The sequence below is a fragment of the Podarcis muralis genome, chromosome 4 (assembly GCF_964188315.1).
Source record: "Podarcis muralis chromosome 4, rPodMur119.hap1.1, whole genome shotgun sequence".
Taxonomy (NCBI): Eukaryota; Metazoa; Chordata; class Lepidosauria; order Squamata; family Lacertidae; genus Podarcis; species Podarcis muralis.
Genome location: NC_135658.1, coordinates 76155939 through 76180929, shown reverse-complemented (window position 1 = coordinate 76180929; position 24991 = coordinate 76155939). Strand labels below are relative to the sequence as shown.

At 42.6% G+C, this 24991-nt stretch overlaps 1 protein-coding gene across 1 annotated transcript; it reads right to left on the bottom strand.

Moving 5' to 3' along the window:
• SLC9A4 (solute carrier family 9 member A4) lies at positions 1-24704 on the bottom strand. The gene is made up of 12 exons (XM_028727947.2): positions 24080-24704; positions 22418-22881; positions 19804-20063; positions 17439-17656; positions 15719-15921; positions 15337-15423; positions 13592-13662; positions 12208-12369; positions 8261-8357; positions 6206-6337; positions 3524-3608; positions 1-471 (listed from the first exon to the last, which is right to left on the bottom strand). Exons 1-12 carry the CDS (start codon positions 24318-24320, stop codon positions 95-97), a joined length of 2397 nt encoding a protein of 798 aa, XP_028583780.2. The 5' UTR covers positions 24321-24704; the 3' UTR covers positions 1-94.
• Positions 24705-24991: the final 287 nt, after the last annotated feature.

Sequence of the window (24991 nt, the reverse complement as noted above, 5' to 3'; positions counted from 1 at the left end):
TCAGGATGAGTTCAGAGGGTGTGTTTTTTAATCAAATTCCAAAACAAATCACACCATTGCCCAAACGGCAGTTATGCTCCATGGAGAAGAAGAATCACTCTTTTCTTCTAGTAAAGTGGCTTTTTTGCCCACAAAAATCACCTTTGGGTTCTACTGTCCATTTGTTAGAAGACGCTGATGGTATCGATGCCCTGTTCCCTTCGTCCTCTGACTCAAGTTCCTGAATAATATCGGTTTCAAGCACTGCAGTAAGCTGAGGTTTCGACCCTAACAGTGGCCTTTGTATTCTGGCGCTTTCAACCCATTCATTTGTTCTTCTTCTCTGACCTGTAAAACCTGCTGGCTCGACTCTTGAATGCAGCTGCTTCATCTGAAGTGATTCCCGCTGTTGCCACTTTCTTCGCTGTGACCCTGGCCGAGGTTCTGAATGGAGCCTGATGAACACAGACTCGGAGTCGCTGCTACAGTCCCCTGGATTCAGAAACAAGTGGATAATATCAGCGGGGTTCAGCCCCTACATTTCCGCCTCCTTCTGCACCTCCTTCTCATTTAAGACACAAAGAGATTGTTGATAAATAGACATAACACAGCACAATATGGAAACTTGTTCTCTCTGAGGGAATTTGCTCAACGTGCTGTGCTCGCACTGCAATCCTATACATGCTTAACTAAGACTCAGCTAGATTGGTAAAAAGCGATTTGTATATGTTGTATATGCAATATAACATTCTGCCACCAGAAGGTACTGTGGAGTCCCGTTTTTCTCTACCTGTTTTCCCTGTTTATATTTACAATGCGTTTAACTGAAACGCTTCTTTGATGTGTCTAGATCCAGCCCTAGAAGCAGTGCTGTTTTGTGGTGGTTCTCACCAGTACATAATCTCTTGTTCTTCTTTGCTGCTCCTGGCAGCCATTTTGTGCTGACACCCACAGCACTTCTATCATGATACAAGTACAGTGGTTCCTCGGGTTACATACGCTTCAGGTTACATACACTTCAGGTTACAGACTCCACTAACCCAGAGATAGTACCTCGGGTTAAGAACTTTGCTTCAGGATGAGAACAGAAATTGTGCTCCGGCGGCGCAGCAGCAGCGGGAGGCCCCATTAACTAAAGTGGTGCTTCAGGTTAAGAACAATTTCAGGTTAAATACGGACCTCCGGAACAAATTAAGTACTTAACCCAAGGTACCACTGTACCTGCACCTCAATTTTTTTACTCCCCCTCAAAAAGAGCACCGCCCAGGAGTACATTTCATTGAACCTAATGGGACTTAAGCCAACATGCAGAGGATTGAATTGTTAGAGATGTACATCTTCTGCGAATCTGGGTAGGTCAAGGTCAATATTTGGAGAATTATGGCCATTTCATAGATTATGCAAAGGCAAGGCCTGGGTTTTAGACCTGCAAGGCTTTAGCCCTCATGACTGGGGAAAAGCATATTCACTGTACAAAAATCAGAACTGTTTCTAGACTACTTGATATCTTCTTCACCTGATTTTTCTAATGCCATTCCCATTCCTATGAGCAGTGCTCCCCCCCCCCAAAAAAATGTTTAGGGGTACTCTCATTTTGACTCAACAAAATCACCATTTTATAGTTCGAATAGGGAAAAATAAATACAGTAAATGGACAAAAGTACAAAGATGCACAAAATGTTTAGGGGTATGTGTATGCCTGCATTCCCGCAGAAAAAACCACTGCCTATGAGCATATACTTTATGAGAAATGTCAGACCAACTTATCTGCCATGCTCCCCTTCCTGCCCCTGCCTTCACTTATCCTTCTCTCCTCCAACTTATCTCACCAACACCCACCTCAGCATTTTTCTTTTAGTTCACCAGATCTTCCACCCTCTTTTCTGTGGCTACACAGCTCACATGGCTCCATTGTCACCTACATTCTTTTATATTGCAATTTCTGCTCACTATTTTTGGCACAGCTAAATGACGCAAGACCAAAAAATCCAAGTTAGACAAGTCTCTAATTATCCTGTATTGAAAAACAGGATGGGTTTCGGGGCACCAGGGTTTAAAAGCCCCGAGACCAAAGAATTTTAGCTTCAGGGGCCTTTGATAAGCCTTAGGTTGCAGAGGGCAAGTCTTTCATCAGCATCATATGATCATAATACAGTCCCATAAAGAAGCACAGACCCTTTGGCACACATTTCGTGCTTTAGGGCTTGAAAGCATTTGTGGCTACTTATACTTATACCTCTCTTTTTCCAAATCTTGCTTTGAACTATTAATTATAAAAAAATGAGTTCATTGGGCGAGCATATTGGATACAATCTTATAGATGGTGTCACAACCTTGTTTGAAAAGGCTGAAGACTCTTTCAGACATAGCGCAAGAGCCAGGATGTGCATATAGCTTAAATGGTTTCTTACATCCTACAGGAGCGTCTCCACCTCCATCACTCAGCCCGGACACTGAGGTCCAGTGCCGAGGTGCCTTCTGGCAGTTCCCTCACTGTGAGAAGTGAAGTTACAGGGAACCAGGCAGAGGGCCTTCTCGGTAGTGGCCCTCCTATCAGACGTCAAGGAAATAAACAACTATCTGACTTTTAGAAGACATCTGAAGGCAGCCCTGTATCAGGAAGTTTTTAATGAATGATTTCTAATATTTTGTTGGAAGCCGCCCAGAGTGACTAGGGAAACCCAGCCAGATGGGTGGGGTATCAATAATAAATTATTTATTATTATTACTACTACTACTACTACTACTACTACTACAAAATATTAATTGCAATTCCCCACATCCTCTCAACCACTAGCACACTCTTTCTTTTGAGATGCATCATTACTCTCCAGAATGAAAAGTCTTGTTTTTTCACAAGGCACATAAATGGATGATGATCTCGGGCCATAGTTATGAATTAGGGATCTGTAGCTGTGCACTACAAAATAAGCACTGAGCCACCACAAATGAAACATTCACACCACTGGGAGAATGTCCCCTAAGACATGCCTTAGCTTTGAGCCCAGCCCGCTGCTGTTTTGTTTTTGTTTGTTTTGCACTAGACACTGTCAAACGCACTGCCCCATGACAGTAATGGCCATAGTTGCCATAAATGAATAAGGAGTCTGCAGCTGCGCACCCCAGAACAAGCACTGGACCACCCCAAATGACATCTACAACACCAGGGGAACACCTGCTACAGAACTGAGCCCAGCCCAACTGCTTCCTTTTTGCACAAGGCGCTGTTGGTTTCTGCATTTTTTAACCTTTGCAAATAGCGGCATTCCTATCTCCAATCTTGTTTGGTCAAAGGACTAAGACAAAAAATAATCAGTCCTGTTTACTATTCATTCTGATATCTTTACAGTAATGTCATCACAAAGGATGAATGTGTGTCTCCAAGGGAAAACAAATATTCTGGTAGACACCATTTCATCCATCCTTTGTTCCAACTTCCACTTAGCGGGAATGTGTGTTTTATACCTATTTGCAAATTCATAAATAGTGTGAATTGGCAGCAATTCGGCATTTTTCCTGTGTTCTTTTGATCAAAGAGAATTACCTGTTAGATCATCATCATCATCTCTTCTGGTAGCTTGGGTGTTACCAAAGGGTAAAGATAAGTAGCGCATACTTCTGCTGGCAGCCTATGGACAAATAGGTGTGAGAAAAGGTGATTCAAATGTGCAGTGTGAATTCTGGTGACTCTGGGAAAAAAGTATGTCAGTGAGAATTGATGGTTACATTTGAAATGAGTGATTAATGTATTGCTCTATTGTAAATGAAAAAAATCTTCAAAAAGTAGCTTAAGCAAACCTGAAACATCTAGAGCATCAGTTCAAAGCACACTTTACAAGGCAGCAGATAACAGAGGGAACTCATGCTAAACCTTGCAAGGTACTTCTTTATGCTTTCAAATTTATTTATGTCATTTTTATCTATAGAAGTATTTATATAATGCCCACGTGCATAAAATATCACGGTGGTGCAAAACATAGAATCACATATTTTAGAATAATGCTTCCTGTAGGAAGTAGCTTTTCAGAGGTTGGAATATAGCTGTGGTGTTGATGAAATCAGGGCAAATAATTAGTGGGACCTCCACGAAGAGAAGACAGGAATGGGAAGTACTGTAACTTGTCTGTAGCAGATGAAAGGATTGAGAAGTGGAAATTCTATAAGTTGCATCTTCATGAAGAGAGGCAGGGGTAGAGAAGAAGCTTCCTAAGGAATGGCAAATGATTGTACCTTGTTGCAGTTCACAACCAGTGAACACTGAATACCCTAAACATTCCCAAAAAGGGCTCTACAATATCTTACCTTGGTCATGCCAACTTTACAGGCAAGAATGGTTTTTCCTCTAAATAAATTCCAATTGACTACACAGATACAGCATTAAGGTTTCAAAACTGGACTTTGTTTCAGAATCAGAGGCAGATTTCCCATAATATTTTCGATACTGCAAATTTGATGGACCCAATGTTGCCACTATTAAACTTGTGTGTATGTGGTGGTGGTATGGGGAAGTTTTAACCTTTCTGTTCCTCCAGTTCACCTTATGCTGCTCAGCTAAATGAAGAAGAGCTGGGAGTCGTGAAATGACTGGAGGGCAGAAAACCACTTTATTTGGAGCACCCCCCTCCTTTTTCTGATGCTTAGCTGATCAGTGAGAAGGCATACTGTGGGCCATATGAGAATAGGCTGTGGGAAGAAGCCCAGGGAGCAGAGATTACACTCTTATGAACAAAAAAGGGGTGTGGGTGTGGGTGTTTCTTAGAAACTATGCATAGTGCCCTGAGAACTTGCCTACTGTATTGCCTGGAGTATGTACAGATTGCAGTCAAGATATGCACATTGCCCTAGGCCCTTTGGGGAATTATACATAATGGCTGGAGGATGTACAAGATAAAGTGGAGATACGCACATTCCCCAAGGCCTGTTTGGGATTATGCATAATAACTGGAGAACGCATAAAATTCAGTTGATACATGGACATTCCCCAAGGTCTGCTGGAGATTATGCATATTGACCAAGAAATGTGCATAATTCCCTCTTTGTGGAAAGCTTATGTGCATGTGGCCTGGTGAATGTGCACAATGAGAAGGTCCCAGTGGCACAATGGACCAGTGCGTCTTGCTGTTAATCAGAAGGTTGGTAGTTTGAGCCGACCCAGGGACGGCCATGGCTTGTTTTAACAAACCAGCATCAGAATAAACCACAGTTTTCCTGGCTCAGACATAACAGGAAACTGCAGCTTTTATTTTAAAGTAAGAGTGGATGTTTCAATCCCTTACAGCATGCATTAGGAGGGAGGGAAGGAGGGGTCTACAAGCCTAAGGCTCACTCAGACTGAGGCTCATTTTGTTTGTTATGCTTGAAAAATCTGGCCAGCATGACTGTGGGCAAAATAAGCACATATACATGTCACGTGTAATTTATACCACAGCTCTAGTCTACTAACCCCACTGTAAAACTGGGCTGAGTGAAGTACTCATATGCCAAAATATTTGGAACCTGTAATTAAAGCAGATACTTGCACCACAGAGCCTAGGGTTTGCCAATCAGAAGGTCAGTGGTTTGAATCCTCTCAACGGGGTGAGCTCCCGTTGTTCGGTCCCTGCTCCTGCCAACCTAGCAGTTTGAAAGCACGTCAAAGTGCAAGTAGATAAATAGGTACCGCTCTGGCGGGAAGGTAAACGGCATTTTCGTGTGCTGCTCTGGTTTGCCAGAAGCGGCTTAGTCATGCTGGCCACATGTACGCTGGCTCCCTCAGCAAGTAAAGCGAGATGAGTGCCGCAACCCCAGAGTCGTCCGCGACTAGACCTAACAGTCAGGGGTCCCTTTACCTTTTTACTTGCAAATAAAGGAAGCAAATTGGACCATCCTAAATCAGATACAGCAGATAGATTTTTGGCAATAACCAATGCCTCCAGCTCGGGGAAACAAATGTCAAGGAGGACTATCTACTGGGACCTGCTCACATCTCTATTTAAACAACAAAACTTGGCAACTACCTTTTTTACTGCTTTACTTTCCTGAGCAACTGTGTTTCTAGCTTTCACCCTCTTTTCTTATGGCTGTCTAACCTGCATGGAGATGGAGACTGTGGCACATGGCTATTGCTGTTTGTTGTGTATGCACCTTTGTAAAACAATAGATACTCTTAGGGGGAAGAGAGTGCCTGGGCCGCAGCTATTTGCAAACCTCGATTCCACACCAATACCACCTCTTGTGTACGACGTACCTGCCCTCCCCAAGGAAGGCTGTATCCTTTCCTCACGGTTTGCTTCAGGCTCTGCTGGCGACGAATGAGGATTTCTTTGGCTTGCTCCTCATTTGGGTCTGCGGCAAGGCTGTATCTGTTGTATGACAGCGTCTGAAAACAAGCAAATCACAACTCGATATTCTTTCCGTGTGATTTTCTAGAGCAGGTGGCTTTTGACCCAAGTCAACGCACTTCGTCCTGCCCTCATTTCCACCAACATGGATCAAACATGGATGTACATTTTTTGAAGGAGCGTCTCCACCCCCATCGTTCTGCCCGGACGCTGAGGTCCAGTGCCGAGGGCCTTCTGGTGGTTCCCTCACTGCGAGAAGCAAAGCTACAGGGAACCAGGCGGAGGGCCTTCTCTGTAGTGGCACCTGCCCTGTGGAACGCCCTCCCATCAGAAGACATTCAGAAGACATCTGAAGGCATCCCTGTTCAGTGAAGTTTTTAATGTGTGACATTTTAGTGTATTTTTGGTCTTTGTTGGAAGCCGCCCAGAGAGGCTGGGGAAACCCAGCCAGATGGGTGGGGTACAAATTATTATTATTATTATTATTGTTGTTGTTGTTGTTGTTGTTGTTATTATTATTATTACATAGTCTGTATGCCATGGGTAGGAACAATGTTTTAGCTGAAGACCATTTTGCTTGTGGACAAATGTTTGGAGTCTACATGGCCATGGTAGGTGAACAACAACAAGTGAACAGAATGACAAATGTGACTCTGACTTTTTTTTTTTACAGTGCATTCCAGCTATGCAGAAGTGAGAGCAACACGCAATCTCTCCATACTCAAGGACACAAACCAGTCAAAAGTACTTGAGGGGGGGGACAGAGGAGGGCCAGTGAAGGGTTGTGGTCTGGGGGAAGGCCATCATTGGAGAAGAGTCTTGCGGGCTGGGCAGAAAGGCTATAGTTTGGGTTCCATCCAACTCTATGATTCTATGATTTGGTCCCTAGGCCTGAGATTTCCCACTCCTGCCTAAAGGGGCTACGGTTATGTAACAACAGTATTAAGCAACTCTAGATTTAATAAAGCAGCAATGGAGTCTTGTGGTGCTGTATTTACGGTGGCATATACTTTCGTGAATTACTGCCCACTAATCCGTGAAAGCTTGTGACATTAAAATACAAAACTGTTTGTCTTCAAGGTGTCGCAAGATTCCTTGCTGTTTTACCACAACAGACTACTGCGACTATCCCTCTGGAAATTGTTTTGCAAAGATAGTCTTTAGTCCATGGAAGCTTTTGCTATAATAAATTTGCTAGTCTACAGAGTGCCACAAGAGCCTTTGCTGGCTTGTGCTGCGACAGATTAAGACGATTACCCCCTTGTTTAGAAACAACCACGAGACACTTTTACTATTTGCGTTGTTAAAGCAAGGGATGTCTGCCCCCTGGTGCCAGTCTCGGGAGTCTCCTGCTATCTGGCAGCGTAGATGGCAATCAAAAGTGAATATTTGCAAAGGAAAGGACGGGGGTTTCTTTTCTTTTGTGTTTTGGGGAAACAGCACAGTGAGCGCAGATATCGAGTTTGCGGGAAACACCATCACCTTAGCGAAATACAAACACACAAAACAAGTACATAGGAACATAAGAAGATGGGTGCAGGATAAGGCCAAAGGCCCAAATAGCATTCCTGTTCTCATAGTGGCCAACCAGATGCCTATGGAAAGCCAAAAATTAAAACCTGAGTGCAACCGTTTCCCCTCCACTTGTGATTTCCAGCAACGTGGCTATCATAGATACTAAACCACTGTATCTAACCTTCTATGAATATGTCTAATCCCCTTTTAAAGCCATCCACATTGGAGACCATCATTGCATCCTGAAGTAGAGAATTCCACTGTTTAACTATGTATTGACTACGGGTTTGAATCTATATTTTCCATAATGTCATCCCGTGGCTCAGCTGCAACCAGTAACGCTAACATTTCTGCTCTCGCTGACCGTTGCTAAGGCTTCAAAGACTGTGCAAACATGATCTTTTGTTCTATAGATATGAAGCACGCTACCAGAAAGGGAAACGGACCCTTTGCCTCACTTGATACAGATTGTGAGCCAGTATATTCTGTATGGAATCCACCTCTGCAGGCGAAAGTCTCTGCATCCTTCGATTTCTAAACCTCCTGCAGAGAAAGAAAGCAAACATTAGAATGACTAAGTCAAAGGGCCAACGGTTACTCCTGCATAGTGGTTGTATGTACACACTAATATTGGCATGTATTTGTTACGCTCGGGCTGTTTTGCCAAGAAGGGATAGCAAAGGATCACTCATAAATCAAAGAAGCAAGCCATCTCTTTGTAGTGTGAATGTGTGCATGAATGAGTAAGCGTACATTCACGTTATTTTATTGCCTTTGGCGTTTCAATCCGCAAGTCCAAAAGGAAAGCAATTTAAAACAGTTGTAAAAAAGAAAAGTTAAGAAATCCACATAAAATCTCTAGTCTTTGACCTACATAGAAAGTGTCGCTTTCTTGAAAACTGACGGAAGCTGAGTAATGAAGGACTAAAGTTAGTTGAACTTACTCAATTGAAAAAAATCTTCAAAACTATAAAACAGAATACAGTGGTACCTTGGGTTAGAAATACTTCGGGTTACAAACTCTGCTAACCCGGAAGTAGTACCTCGGGTTGTGAACTTTGCCCCAGGATGAGAACAGAAATCACGTGGCGTCAGCAGGAGGCCCCATTACGAAAGTGCGCCTCAGGTTAAGAATGGTTTCGGGTTAAGAATGGATCTCCAGAACGAATTAAGTTTGTAACCCGAGGTACCACTGTACTAGAATTCCAACTGCCCCATAGCTGTGTGGCCCTGCCTGTTAGGAGCTAATCCAAATAAAAGCATCTTCCAGTTCTTTTAGGAATTCAGATTCAGATCCTAGGGTGTCTCCAGGAAAAGGGTGCTCTCCCCATTCTGGAAGCTACCAAGGATCTTATCATGAGGACATTTACAGATTGTCTGTAAGCCACTGGGCGGTAGCTGAGGAGTAAAAGATAAACTTTGCAAGCAGAAAGTCCCCTGTTTAATCCCTGACACCACTAGCTAAGTATAGAATCAAAGAACTGTAGAACTGGAAGGGACCCAAGGGTCATCTAGTCCAACCCCCGCAATGCAGGAATCTCAGCTAAAGCATCCATGACAGGTGGCCATCCCTGGCCTGAAACCCTGGTGATCTGCGGCCGGTCCAGGTAGGTCATGCTTAGCTTGATAGACCAGCAGGTCTGACTCAGTATATTCCTATCTTTAAAATCATGATGGGGGCAGTCTCTACAGATCTCTTCTCATGTCGCTTCAACCGTCTGGAAGCTGCAGTAACCGTCTGCATACTGGAGATCACATGTCATTGCAGCAACCATCTCTGCATGGCAACCCCATTTTTCTGTTTGTTTTTTTCTGGCTCATGCCATTGCTACATGCACACATTCCAACCAGCATTCCAAGGAAGGAAAGGAGGTTGTTGTTGTTGTTGCTGCTGCTGCTGCTCTTGGAAATTGCTTCACCCTGAACCTAGTGCTACCTTGGTTCTCAAACGCCTTGGTACTCAAACAACTTGGAACCCAAACACTGCAAACCCGGAAGTAAGTGTTCTGATTTGTGAACTTTTTTTGGAAGCCGAATGTGCTCCATTTTGCGTGTTACGCTTCTGATTTGAGTGACACACTTCTGTTTTGAGTGTCTATTTTGTGCTTCTGTTTTTGCAGCTCTCTCTTTTTGTTTTGGTGACTATGTGGAACCCAGTTCAGCAACTGATTGATTGATTGATTGTGTGACTACAGTACAGTGGAACCTCGGGTTGCGGATGTAATCTGTGACAGAGGCAAGTCCGCAACCCGCAGCATTCGTAACCTGCAGTGATGCAATTTGGTGCTTCTGCGCATGCGCGAGCGGTGAAACCAGGAAGTAACCCTTTCCAGTACTTCCGAGTTTCCCATGGTCCGCAACCTGAAAACACATAACCCAAAGCGTTTGTAACCCGAGGTACCACTGTACATTATTTATTGCTTTCATTTTATGGATCAATGGTCTCGTTAGATAGTAAAATTCATGTTAAATTGCTGTTTTAGGGGTTGTTTTTAAAAGACTGGAACGGATTAATCCATTTTGCATTACTTTCTATGGGAAAGCGTGCCTTGGTTTTGGAACGCTTTGGTTTTGGAATGAACGTACGGAACGGATTAAGTTTGAGAACCAAGGTACCGCTGTAATGGCTTATTCCTTAATGCTGGTTTGTTCCCTTGCCATTCTGACCACCCTATCCCTATTTTCTCCAAAATGTGGTAGCAACGCCTTTGAGTCATGTGGCCAGTTTCTTATGTGAGAGCAGTTGGATGAAAGCAAATCACCACAAGTTGCATAACACATTGCGATACTGACTTTATATTGATATCATTTGTCTCTTTCCTTTATAGCCCACCTTTCTCCCTAATTGGCTTAGCTTGAGCCTTGTGCACTTTCAAGTCTTATGATACTTGCACAGATGTGCCAAGATCACCAGTCAACAAATCTTGGAAAACTCCCCAAGTGTAACTGGACCTGAATCACGACAGCTATCACTTGCAGAGACAGGCACCCAGTTCTTACAGATGCACCACCATGCAAAACAGCTCTACTCTAGGGGACAGGTCACACATCATGACATCTCTGTACAGCAAGAGCAGTTCTAACTGTCCTTGAGCTCAAATTCCTTCATAATGTACACTGTAAAATCAGAGATCACAGATACATCCAGTGTTTTTTGTGTTGTGATCACTGGTGTGCAGCACAATAGCCTCTTCTTTTCTTTTTCGTGCTGGCACCCACAGCACTTTTATCAAGATACGAGTTTCGACGCCTCATTTTTACAACAACCACAAAGCGCTGGATACACCCAATAGCAATTATTGTCACTGACACTTTTTCTAACTGCCACAATCTTGGGAAATGCTGTAGAATACGGTCAGGGTTGTCTAGTTAACAATATCACTGCAAATCTGTTCCAGGCATAGTCCAGAGTTAGGACTACTTGTGCGTAGAAGAAATAATTGTGTGTAAATGGTTAGCTAATCTAGTTCTCTAGATGTTTCAATTAAAATAACCTTAGTTTCAGGTGAACAATGAGCAACTCCACAAACATTATGAAAGCAATTTGTCATACATCTAGAACTCAAATATAAAAATGGAAAACGCTTTTCATGAAGTTAGCTATTAACCAAGCAACTTGATAATGGTAAGCATATCTGCTTCAGGGAGAAGCAGGAAACTTTCTGTTTAATAAACCCACTTCCTTTTACATTTGCGCTTCAGTGCTGTGCAACCTATGATACAAATCTGTTTCTAGGTAAAGCAAAGGAGACCTGTTAACCACTCAATAAAATGTTTATTTTATTGAGAGCCTTTGCTTGTTTATTACATTTTGTAGTTAAATAGTAAGGTCAGTGCAGGTATTATAGTTGCACGGAGAAAAATGGCGTCAGTGGTAACATCCTTGGTTTCTTTAAAAGCGGACTGTAACTTTCTCCTAATGTCCTACTCTTACTGTGATTGTATTCCAGCATCTGGTAAGTCAGGCTTCACCCACCTGGTTCCTTTCAGGTGTTTTGGACTACAATTCCCATCAGCTCCAGTCGACATGGGGCTCATGGGAATTGTAGTCCAAAACATCAGGTTTCGTTATTTGTATTTATTCCTTAACACAGGATAGTAAAATAAACAGGAAGCCACCAAACATCAAGGGGTGATTGGACAAAATCAAAGCTGGCTCCTACATAATCTCAGTTGTGTTTTATATGTATCACAGAATCACAAAGTAATGAGTTTGGATCCAAAGAAAATAAGTTGCCCTCAGGTCTCATTGAAATCAGCAGTGCTTAAGTTAGTCATCTTGGGCTTTCCACATTAATTTTAGTGGGGCTTTAGTGCATCTAACTTACTCTCAATCCTTATTTTTAAGTACGCATCCATATCCCACTTATCTGAGCTGAAAGAAGATACTCACAAAGAAGATGATTTGGAAGAAGGTGGCCTCATCTCTCCACGCTCTACCATCTCAATGACTTGTTTTATTTCCAGTTTCTTGTACAAGGAGACAATGCTGGATTTTGGTTGGTGCTTGTGTAACAAAATCTTCTTGAGGACTCTGTTGTCAAATTTCTTAAATCTGGTAAGAGCAACAGCAACAGCAACAACAAAACATTATTTTGATCATCACTCAAGAATTAAATAATGGACAAGCCTAAGGCATCTTCCTGAGCTTCTTAAGGACCAGACATCAAACAGCAAAGAGGTGTAGTTCAACGAAGACACTGTGTTGAACTGATAAGACAAGGACAAGTTACAGTAATGGGAGAAAGAGGGTGAAGGCACCTAAACACATTCATGGCTGTAAAGGGAAAGGGAAATCCTGATTTGCTTTGTAGAAAGGGAGTGTTCTAATAAGAGTAATAGCTCTGCTTAAAGTCATAATGTGCCACAGGAGAGTTCTAAATGATCTATTCATTTGGGTGCGTTGTGTCCATCAGCATTTCAAAAGGTACCAATAAAAATAAAAAGTTTATGTAAATAATGGACAATTTGGAGGAAGAGCAACCCAATAGTGGTAAATACAGGCAGCCTTAGCTCCAATCAGCATTGCTTGCCCTTTTCTTTTAGCAGAGAACAGAGAGACCGAGGTTGCAATGCTATGCACACTTAATCTGTTAGCGCCACTGCTACCATTTGCTATCTTGGCAAATACACCACGAAACCATAAGCAAATGGTCAAGATGTGATGTACTGAAGGTGCTCTGGAAAAAGCCTGCAAACGCTGGATGGGATTGGCAAGGGACACACTCACATACATTGTGTGCATGTGCCACACACACTTTTCTTAACATTTCAGAATTCGCCATGCTACCACCTTCAAGCATTGCCACTGATGTATGTTGTATTTTTATCCTCAGTCCCCGTTTCCTCTTTTAAACATTGCATGAAAAAAAGCTTGGATAAACACATGCAAGCCAGAAGCAGGGGACCCAGTTGTGCACTGGTTGTGTGAATAGGGCTAAACACAGCACCTCAGTACAGTGGTATCTCTCCGTTCTGGAGGCCCATTCGCAACATGAAAAGAGCGCGACCTGCAGCGGCGCATCTGCACATGTATGGGTTGCGATTCGCTGCTTCTGCGCATGCGCACGACGTCATAACATGACATAACATGAGGTATGACTGTAATAAATTCAATGAGAAGTAAGTAAAACGCCTGGCTCTCAAAGAAGCCAAAGAGAACACAAAGAAGTGGAAGTCAACAACCGTAGAGCATTTTCAGTCTGGCCCATTTTACTATATTAGAGTAACACTTTCAGTTATTTTCTTTTACCTGACCATCGCAGACACAATCTTACTTGTCTCTCAGTTGATAATGACTCCATTGTCCGCATATATCTTCAATTCCCGCCTTTAAATGGTCCATCAGCTGCAGACACACAGGAAGTTGGAGAAAGGTGTGAACAACGTTTTAAAGCCATCTATTGTTACAGCAATGTTTATGTGCAAAGAAGATGACAACACAATTTTGAACAGCCATAATCTAGAATACAAAAAAACTGAGCCAGACCATTGGCTCATCTAAGCTCTGTACTGTCCACACTGACTGGAAGTGGTTCTCCTGGGTTTCAGTCAGGTAACATCTCAGCCCTTCCTTGAGAGGTCAAGGATTTAACCTAGGGCATTGTGTATTCAAAGTAGGTGCTTACCACTGAACTATGGCACAGAACTAACACAGCACCACCATTAAGAATAACACTATCAGAAAGTTCTTCTGCCCAAAAGCAGGATTCTTCAAGCATCAAGTTATGCCATCCTGACAGAAGATGTCAGAAGACTGATTCTAATTGTCCCAGGTGGCGATAAAAATAATTCTACTTCCTATATCTGACCAGTGTCATAGCTAGGTATATGTATTTACGTAGGAGTAGGGATGGGTGAATGTGTTGATTTCAGTTTCACTCAGTTTCCTAGTTTTCCAGCTCTCCACATTTCAACATCTGTTTACAAGTGTTTTCTTTAAGAGGTCATTGTGAAAATTCACCACCATTTGAGTGCTAATTTCTCCTACCATACGTATTTCGTTTGAGAATTTGATTACCATACAGTGGTACCTCAGGTTAAGTACTTAATTCATTCCGGAGGTCCGTTCTTAACCTGAAACTGTTCTTAACCTGAAGCACCACTTTAGCTAATGGGGCCTCCTGCTGCCGCTGTGCTGCCAGAGCACGATTTCTGTTCTCATCCTGAAGCAAAGTTCTTAACCTGAAGCACTATTTATGGGTTAGCGGTGTGTGTAACCTGAAGCGTATGTAACCTGAAGCGTATGTAACCCGAGGTACCACTGTACACATTTTTACAAAGCAATTTGCCCAGCTATAATGCATTTTTGCTTTTTTTAAATTTTCACCACTACGTGCATTTTAGTGCATGTTAACCCTAAAATATCGATTCTTGTACACATTGCTTGGTTGGAGAACTGCATTCCAAAATTGGGAGAAGTGGAAATTTCAGAAGGTGGCTATGTTTCGGTTCATAGCTGGTTTCAGAAACTGAAAATTAGGTAGATTTGCCTATTAATGTGAACTGAATAGAACTGACACCCCATCCGTAACATGGGGCTCAATGGAGCTTAATCCTATGCATAGGACTGCAGCTTTAACACAAACCACAGTCCTACTTAGAAATGATGGGACTGAACCTGTGACCTTCTGCATGCTTCACACCTGAGCTATGACTCTTCCCCAGTTTATGAAGGTCCAACACATTTTAAGGTGGAAGGCGTATAACAGTAGCAGAGTACATGCTTAGACGACATGCAGGCTCCCAGGTTTGAATCCTGAGGTGATAATCAACTAAGTTTCAATCAGAGTAGACCCATTGGAATCAAGCAACACGACTAAGTAAGGTAAATTAAATTCAGTGGGTTTATTCCGAGTAATACCACCCCAGTAAAAAGGATCAATTGGAAGGAGGCAATGTGAAATATCTCTGCCTAGGACTCTGGAAACCTACTCCCAGACAGAACTGACCATGGACAAATAGTTCTCCGACATTCTATTAAAATGATAAATTTTAAGATAAATTTAAAACTTCATCTTACTCGTATGTGAATTTCCTCGTTGACAGACTCTTTTTTATTGGTCTTCTTAACATCCAGGTACTTGACAAGTGGTCTAATGGTGATTCCCTTCATTTGGAACAAAGAAAGTGAGTTAACTTTTGATACAATATTCATTTCCCCATGAAATCGTGAAGCACGCTTAATCTTCATTGAACTGAGACTGCCAAATTGGACATCACCTCTCTTCCCATCTGGACTATCATGTGAAGGGAGAGTGAAAGCGCCTCTTCTCTCACCAGAGGCCGGGGGATGAGGAAGCAAGGGTCTCAACACAGTTTGATGTGGCTCAAGCTCCACACCTCCTTAGAGACAGCCCTGTCAGCACTAATACCATGATATGGCAGGTAACTCATCTTCTTACCTGGATGAAGACAGTAAAATATGTAACCACAATAGTAGACGTTATAAACATCTTCTTTCTAGGAAAGAGAGATGCCGAGAGCAAGAATGCCAGGGAGAAACTGCTGGCCCCTCGCAAGCCACTGTAGATGATAATGAGTTGATCTTTAAGAGTGAATCTGTGAGTCCGGAACTTGTTGATGATGCAGAACAAGAAAAGCACACCTAAGGAACAAAGAAAAAAAATCAAAACTAACAAAGAGAAGTAACGGAATGGAAACTTCCACCAAACCAGGATGCAAACTTGTGCTTTCATACAGGCCGCCCCCAAATCAAGTGTGTTCTATTGCATTGTAGCAGCTGAAATGTAGGAAGTCCATGTTCAAAACATCTCTATAATATTGTCAATAACAGCCTCCACCAATGTAGAGCTCTCCAGATGTTGATGGACTACAACTCCCACCAGCCCTTGCTAGCACAGCCCAGGGTCTTGAATGATGCAACAACATCTGGGAGTCACCACACTGGGGAAGACTGATACATAAACTTGCACCCGATTAAATCCACACATATCGCATACTCTGAGAATTGTAGTCCTGTGAGATAGCCAGGGATCTTGAAGAACACTGGGCACCATGAATGGAGGTTGAGGATACATCAATATGCAACGCATACACAACCAGCCCCTGCAATCTACATTACACAAAATGGGGCATTTACATGTGTAGACTGGCATGTAGTTCTCCTATATCGACAGATTGGCCGTTTTATTTATAAACAGTGGAAAATAAATTTCTAAAAGAATTAACAAGAGATTGTCACTTCAACAACCCTGATACTGAGATGATATAAAATTGTATTAAGCATGGAAAAGAAAGAAATGGGGGGGTATGAAAAAGTAGTTACCAGTAGTACAGTTCCTGCACATTTTTAGAACAACAGGGAAATGTTGACGCACACTGTCCTCATGGGGAAACGAGGCCATATGGTCTTCTATCCTGACCTCTATGTGTTTGTTTGGAGATCAGAAGAGAGGGGGGTGTCTTGGTGTACAACTGCAAATCCTTCTGCTTCAGGGTTCCCTAGATATCCATCCAACTGTACACTCACAGGCTCTGTTCCAAATTTCCAAATAAATGTGTGGAGGGAAGGAGCAGGGATGGCACATGCAATCTCACTCCTTCCATCCTTAACATGTTCAAATAAAAGATGAAAAGGCCTGTTATCATCAAGAGATGATCACCATTTAATCTTGTGAGGGAGAAACACAACCTTCTAAACCACCTACACTGCTAGAATTTGACATGTTTTAATGCTAATTAAGGTTGGATATAAAGGTAGGATATAAACAAGCAAATATGATCCTACCCAGCCTCCCTGGAAGTGCTTTCAAAAAATGTCAAAATTGCAAAGATTTTTTAAAATTTATCAGTAAGTGGCTTATATGCAAATGGTTGCCTGAATGACGATGAAAAGTAATTATACTTGTGGTATAATTTCCTTCAACAATATATCCAAGGTTGCTCTTCTATAGATAATTCTTTCTCTCAGCAAAGTTCAGTTTTGTATGAAGTGACCTGACCCGTCGAACACAACACACCTGCGGAACAGTCTTTGCTAAACTGGTTATACCAGTCAGCTCTGAACTTCCTAGCCTTTCTCTGCACTGAACGATGCTTTCAGTGACGCAAGGCCTTTCATCCACCTGGTTTAGTTTGATTATTAAAGCATTTGTTTCTTACTTAGTGCCCGCCAAACCACACAGAAGACCAGCGTGAAGCAAACAAAGGCCCAGTTCCACTCGTGGTTCCGCCTGACCGTAGACACTCCCATGAACACAAAGATCAGGGTCTCGCTGACGCTGCTCAGCATTTTCATGAAGTATTTTATCGTCGTGTAGGAATTCTGGGAAACGTTGGCCTCCACGTATTTCTTCATGGTCACTGCGCAGGCCGTTATCCTGTTGGCTCACAAAGGGAAGGAAGCATGAGCCGTTGGAAACAACAAAGGTAAGAAAGAAAGAAAGAAAGAAAGAAAGAAAGAAAGAAAGAAAGAAAGAAAGAAAGAAAGAAAGAAAGAAAGAAAGACATCTTTCCCACAATCACCTCGAGACGTCTTTTGTGGTTATTTGGAGGAACTCATTTTCTCCCAGATACAGGGGGACTTCAACTCTCATCAGCCCTGACCATTGGCCATGCTGGCTGAGGCTAGTGAGGGCAGGGATCCAGCAACATCTGGAGGGAACCCCCAGGCTCTACATTACCCGGAAGTGGCTTTTACAGCCCTGCTTCAGCTATTTACAGCTTATAGCACCTGAAAGGAAGGCACGGCACATCAAGATGGACAGACCTGTCAGTTCCAGTTCTCAAACATTTTCCTATTTCTGACCTTAAAGTCACTTCTCGAAACTTCTGCAACAATTTCTCACAAGAATTTGTCAGCATTTTAGTATGACACCCTCTTCCATCACTTTCTTCATGAAGTCCCAAGAAATATTGTCAAATGCTTTCTCTGCATCTATAAACATCAGCGCTACTTTCTTCTCATTTCTCACTTCCAGGTATTCTATAATATTTAATACATTTCTAATGTTATTTTTAATTTGTCTACCAGGAAGGAATCCAGATTGATCATGATGGATAAAATCTTTTTTAAAAAATTCAATCTGTTTGCCAAAACAAATGATATAGGCCTATAATTCTTCACCAATGATACATCTGCATCTTGTTTTGGTATCAAAGTTATGTAGGCCTCTTTCCATGTTTCTTGGACTTCATCTGTTTTTAAAACTTCATCCATCATTTCCCTCAAAGGGTTCACAAGCTGGTCACTCAGTTTTTTATAGTATTTGGCTGTTACTTCATCTGGCCCTGGAGACTTCCCTGCCTTTGCTTTTTTATTGCTTCTATAATTTCTTGGCTGATATTTCTACATTTAAGATCCTCCTTTGTTCCGCTGTTATCTTTGGGAGATTGCTATTTTAAACATAGTTTTCTATTAGCATCTTCTTCTAATGATATGAAATGAAATACAATGAATTTAAAAAATGCTGAAAATTACATTTTTTAAACAACCAGAAACCTTCCTGTTAGGTATTTTAGGTCAAGATCTGCCAAAAGAGAAGAGGACATTATTTATGTATGCTACTGCGGCAGCGAGAATTTTGGTAGCACAAAACTGGAAGACTGGAGAAATTCCAACAAAAGAACAATGGCAAGAGAAATTGATGAACTACGCAGAAATGTCAAAATTATCAGATAGACTGAGAAAAGGACAACAGTGACTTTGAAAAGGAGTGGGAACCTTTTAAATTATATTTGCAGAAACAAAAAAAGAACATTGACTTGATGGCAGGATTTAAATAAACATACACACTTTTTTTATATATAGAACATTTAAAACAAAGAAGAAACGATATGGTGGATTGGTTGAAACAGCAGTATATGATAAAGGGTAACAAACCAGAAATGGGAGCTGGGGGAAGCCCGGGAGGAAAGGGGATGAAGATTTGTAACATGTATGTTATTGATATGAGATGTTTGTTAAAATACAAAAGTTAATAAAAAAATTATTTAAAAAAAAACCAATAAACTGCAAATCAGACATTTTCACATTAAAAAGTGAACAAAATTGAAAAGTTTTCTGCGACCCTAATGGCAGGTTGGTTAAAAACCTGGACTATTTGCTGCAGGTCCATCTTTGAATGTGCAATTCCATCCTCTCTTTAGTATTCCGCAGCATTTCAAAAAATTGTTTACAGTAACTTGGGTTCATGGAGTGCCAAATTAAATCTACATTGGCAATCAAAATCAACCCATTTTGAAAATATGCCCCAGAAGTGTACTAGCCTTAACATTTACAGCACTTAGCAAACATATAAAGCAGTATGATGTGCTGAGCTCATTGCTCTTAAATACAAGCAAAAAATTATAGCAGAACTGCTGTTTATATTGCTTATTGCATACTTCCTTAAGCACCCTTGTTATTTGAACACTGTTTCTTATCACTTGAGTCAATTAGCCAAGAGTATTAAAGATGGGAGATGGAAATCGTTTTGAACCAATGGTGGCTGGTGTGAAAATAAACAGAACTTGCTGCCGTACTTACGCCAAGATGCCAGAAATGTACAGTGTTTCTGCAGCTAAGTATGACAGATAGCTGAACATGAAGACCAGGAGAGGTTCGATGGCAGAAATGTTCTGCGTGAAGCGAGTCATGAAGGCTGCCACAAACCCAAAGGCAACGCCGAAGAGCAGTCCGCCGAGACTCACGACAAAAAAGCGAGCAAATCCAGCCAGGATGTCCACAGGTTCGATCTCTTCATATTTATGCATGCGGGTAAAGTCAATGAGGATGTTGTATAAGACCTGAGTGGGGAAACAAAGCAAAACAAAACAAAACAGGTTCATATGGTTATTCAAAGATGAATATTACCATCATCACCTGTACACACCACACATTCAAGCCCACCTAAAGCCAACTCCTCCTCACCCCACAAGAATCCTGGAACTGTCATTTACACCCACACGGAACCCCAATTCCCAGCACCTTAAACAAAGTGCCCAGGATTCTTGGGGCGTGTGTGCATTAAATGTGTGGTGTGCACAGGCCTAGGCACCTCATTCACAGTGACTTTGGAACAAACCACACAGGCACTGGCCATCACACAATGTGGCCAGGCAAACTCATACCCTCAAGGACTGCCTCTTTCCATATGAACCTACCCAGACCCTGAGATCATCTTCTGAGGACCTCCTTCGTGTGCCCCCTCCTCGAGAAGTTCGGAGGGTGACAACGCAAGAACGGGCCTTCTCCCCGTCCATGGAATGCTCTCCCCAAGGAAGTTCGCCTGGCACCTTCATTATACAGTGGTACCTCGGGTTACATACGCTTCAGGTTACATACGCTTCAGGTTACAGACTCCGCTAACCCAGAAATAGTGCTTCAGGTTAAGAACTTTGCTTCAGGATGAGAACAGAAATTGTGCTCCGGTGGCGCAGCAGCAGCAGGAGGCCCCATTAGCTCAAGTGGTGCTTCAGGTTAAGAACAGTTTCAAGTTAAGAACGGACCTCCAGAACAAATTAAGTTCAAAAACATTCCTTTTTAACCAGGCCTTTGGTTGACCTGATGGACATCCTATACCTTTTTAAAATTTGGCTCTTGGGGGGGTTGTTATTGGGTTATTGTTCTTATTTTGGTTTTATGCGTTGTGATATTTTCTGTGAAACGCCCTGAGACCTCTGGGTATAGGGCGGTATATAAATTAAATGAATGAATGAATGAATGAATGAATGAATGAATGAAATACCCTCCAAGTGTCCCAATTTTCCAGGGACTGTCCCAGAATTATGAAAGCTATCTCAGCTTCTGATTTGATCCCGGAATGTCCCTATTTCCCCTGCCAGTGCCACTACCGCCAAGCTCAGGGTGAGCCGACACTTGTCCTGAGAGGCTGCAGCTTGGCCAGGAAGAAGCATCTTGTTGTCTCTCCACGGCCGGCCTCCTCCCTTGGGCAGCTTGTAGCAACTGCTAGAGAGTGGGTGAAGAGCCTGGCCCCCGTGATTTGGCACCCTGTCAGGGAATTGCCATCGGCGCAGAGGTGAGAGATAGAGGGGGAATTGTGTTATAGGGAGCCTCTGAAAATCTTGCCAAGCAGTTCCTCTTCTGGCGAGGAGGAAAGCCCCGCCTCCAGTGGAGAAGAGGTGCAAGGACCAGAGGATGCTAGAGAGAGCCTTAATGCTGCTCCTGAGCAAGCCGGAGAGGAGGGAAGCACGCCCTTGCCATCGCCCATCCTGCGCAGTAGTTTGAGGCGCAGGGAGGGGTGGAAAAGGCTGGGGGTGACGAAACTTTTATGTTGGGGGAGGTACATGAACAGACCACTCCCAGATTCTGCTAGCAATTGAGCCAGACATTAACTTATGACGCTCTTCACTGTAAATAGTTTGCACCAAAATAAAGCCTGTAAAAGACAGGTCGGAGTTCTGCCTGGTTACTCCCGCTTGGACTACTGCAATGCGCTCTATGTGGGGCTACCTTTGAAGGTGACCCAGAAACTGCAATTAATCCAGAATGCGGCAGCTAGACTGGTGACTGGGAGTGGCCACCGGGACCACATAACACCAGTTCTGAGAGATCTGCATTGGCTCCCAGTACGTTTCCAAGCACAATTCAAAGTGTTGGTGTTGACCTTTAAAGCCCTAAATGGCCTTGGTCCTCCACCCCCATCGTTCAGCCCGGACACTGAGATCCAGCGCCAAGGGCCTTCTGGCGGTTCCCTCATTGTGAGAAGTGAGGTTACAGGGAACCAGACAGAAGGCCTTCTCGGTGGTGGCGCCCACCCTGTGGAACACCCTCCCTTCAGTTGTGAAGGAAATAAGCAGCTATCCTATCTTTAAAAGGCATCTGAAGGCAGCCCTGTTCAGGGAAGTTTTTAATATTTAACGCTGTACTGTTTTTAACACTTGATTGGGAGCCGCCCAGAGTGGCTGGGGAGACTCAGTCAGATGGGCGGGGTATAAATAATAAATTATTATTATTATTATTATTATTATTATTATTATTATTATTATTACTCTCGAGCAACCACAACAGCATCTGACACACCCCTTCTTCCCTGACCGCCTTAGAGGAACGGGCGGATAAACTCATTAAAATAAAATTACGTAGCCTCCCGCCCCGCCCCCAAAATTTCCCATTTCCACAAGCGTCGCAATGTACTTACCACAGTGATCCCATCGTTCAGCAAAGACTCTCCGAAGATCATCATGTAAAGCTGCTCATTCACAGACATCTCTTCAAACACGGCCAAGACAGCCGTAGGATCCACAGCCGAGATTACGCTGCCAAACAGCAGGCTGTCAAGTAGGTTGATGTCCTCGAGGCCGAAGGCTGTGATCCGGCAGATCCCGTAAAGCGAGACTCCAATGCCGAAGGCGTTGATGAGAGACCCCATGGAAGACCACCAGAGAATGGACCCAAAGTTTTCGAAAAAGGGACGAGTAGGCATAAAATAGCCTCCCTCCAGGATAATGGGCGGGAGCAGATACAGGAAATAAATGTTTGTGGTCATGACTGGGGGGGATTTATGATCAGTGGCAAAAATAATCCCACCAACCAAGATTCCCATGGCAATGTGCAGGCAGCTTTCTGGCATAAAGTGTGGCAATTTATGGTAGAGATGGAATCCTTGAATAAGAATAAAACAACAACAAGAGGGAAATAATCACAACAGTGCTGTTGTTTTTAAAAAATCGTTTTTTAATAAAAAAATATTAATTTTCCAAATACCAAAAAATACAGAAAAAAGAAGAGTAAAATAATAATAACACAGAAATATCAAAAAAATTTCACAGATCAAACCAAACATATCCCCCCTTTCCCACCCACCACCTTGACTTACACTTATAACAAATTTTAAACTAAAATATGACTTCCTTCCATCGATGCTTAAATAAAATAAAAAATATTTACAATACAAAACACAACAATAAAAGTGTGAAAAAGAAATCCTTCAGTGCTAGCTGTTCCTCATCCCATATATTGACTAAGTGCAAAGCATTCACCATTTCTGAGCAACCAAAATGTGTTACAATGCTGAGAATTGTTTCAACGGAGTCAAGTCAAATTTAAGCACTCGCTGAACTCGCTCACTGGCATCTGTGGAATTTAGAAGTGCTTTTTTTATTTGTTCAAAATATTTCTAAAGCCTGCTTCATTGAAACTGATCTCAGGCTGGGGTATAAGCACAACAGATTCATCCACTTAAAACAACAAATGTATCACTTCCTACCACCATCACACATCACCAGGAATAAACACACTGTGGATGTCAGTGACCAAAACCATCTCACTAAGGATGCTACCGAATCTCTGTTTATGGTAGCAACAGTGCTCCTCATGAACAACGCCTTTCCACAGCATCCACACAAGGTTGTTCGCACCAAAATGCAAGCCTGCATCCCCCTCCCACTTAACTCATGCTTTCTGAAGAGAAATCCAATGAGTTTAAATCTAAAAACCTGTTGCCAACAACTCATTTGTTCCATCTAAATGTTGCATTTGCAGTGATAAGCTCCTGTTTGCAAGCACCTCAGTTGTTTGTGCTTGACGACAAATTTCATGTGTGATTTTGATGGTAATTTTATTGCTGGGTTGCTTCTCTATTTGTAGAAAATATAGTAAAGGAGCTCCCCAGAGGCTTATATTGAGAGGTGGATGCTCTGCATTAACACACCTTTTTCTCTTTTTTTTTTTTTGGCAGTGCCCACATGACAAGTTTAAAAACAAAAGCAAAACCTGTTGCTAGAGACTAATTTGCAATAAACGAATCACCACTTACAAAATTAAGCTCCCATCTGGAATTCCCAAAAGAATTTTCACTCACCTATTTTTGCAAGGGAAGCCAGGAGTATCCAAAGGGTGACCTCATAGGGTATTTGGACGTATTCATAATCCACAGTGAAAACATGCAACCTCTCATCTCGCCCCGATTCTGTAGCGTCAAATGGGTCATGCAACGAGCTCGTATTCCTGTGAGGCAATTTCAAATACAATGTGGCAACAGAACTCTCCGGGGCTGAGAGAAATACCAGCCAGCTCAGGCACACAAATCTCTGAATCCCCATGGCGAGGAGCAAAACTCTGTCTCCTGTTTGAAAAAGTGTGTGGCAACTATATTGGACATTTATTAAATGCCCATTTTAATCCTGGATGCTTCAGTCGTCTCCAGCAATATGCCTATGTCGTGTCTGGATGCTTTACTAGTCCAGAATTAACAATCTTCTTCAGATGTTGACTGGAAAGTAAGGTTCACCTGTAAAGCCCAGGACTTTTCAAACTTCTGCAATCCGCTGCTGGCAACTGTAGTCTCTCACTCCATTTGCGAGGAAAGTAACACAGCTTTTCATCGGCTGAGAAGGTAATGAGCTGGTGTGATGGACTCACTCAGACCCTGGGAACCAGAAGACACGAGACTGCTCCACAGGTTGTCCTTCTCCTCCTCTACTTACCTGAGCTGAAACATTTATGACCTTGTAGAAAACGAGTTCTCATATGTAACTGTGTCAACTACTATGCTAGAGACATCTAGTGGTTGCTAGCCAGAACTGAAGCCAGCCTTTGATGCCAGGTGCCCAACCCTGTAAAACTCAGCAAGGTGAGATTATGACTGTATGTGAGGAGCAGGTTACCTGTAGCAACTAGCCAGGTACTGAAATCAATATTGCAGTGTCTCTACTGACGCACAGTTATCTGCTGTTGTATTAGCTTTACTGCACACTGATGAGTCTCAAACCCA

What these genes read in the sequence shown, in the direction of transcription:
- SLC9A4 (XM_028727947.2), bottom strand. Translation starts at nt 24,320, where the DNA reads ATGGGGATTCAGAGATTTGTGTGCCTGAGCTGGCTGGTATTTCTCTCA. An exon ending in ATTTTACTGTCTTCATCCAG is followed by an intron (nt 15,424 to 15,718) that starts GTAAGAAGATGA and finishes TTCCAAATGAAG; the next exon opens with GGAATCACCATTAGACCACT. An exon ending in TGTATCAAGTGAGGCAAAGG is followed by an intron (nt 6,338 to 8,260) that starts GTCCGTTTCCCT and finishes GCTTGTTTTCAG; the next exon opens with ACGCTGTCATACAACAGATA.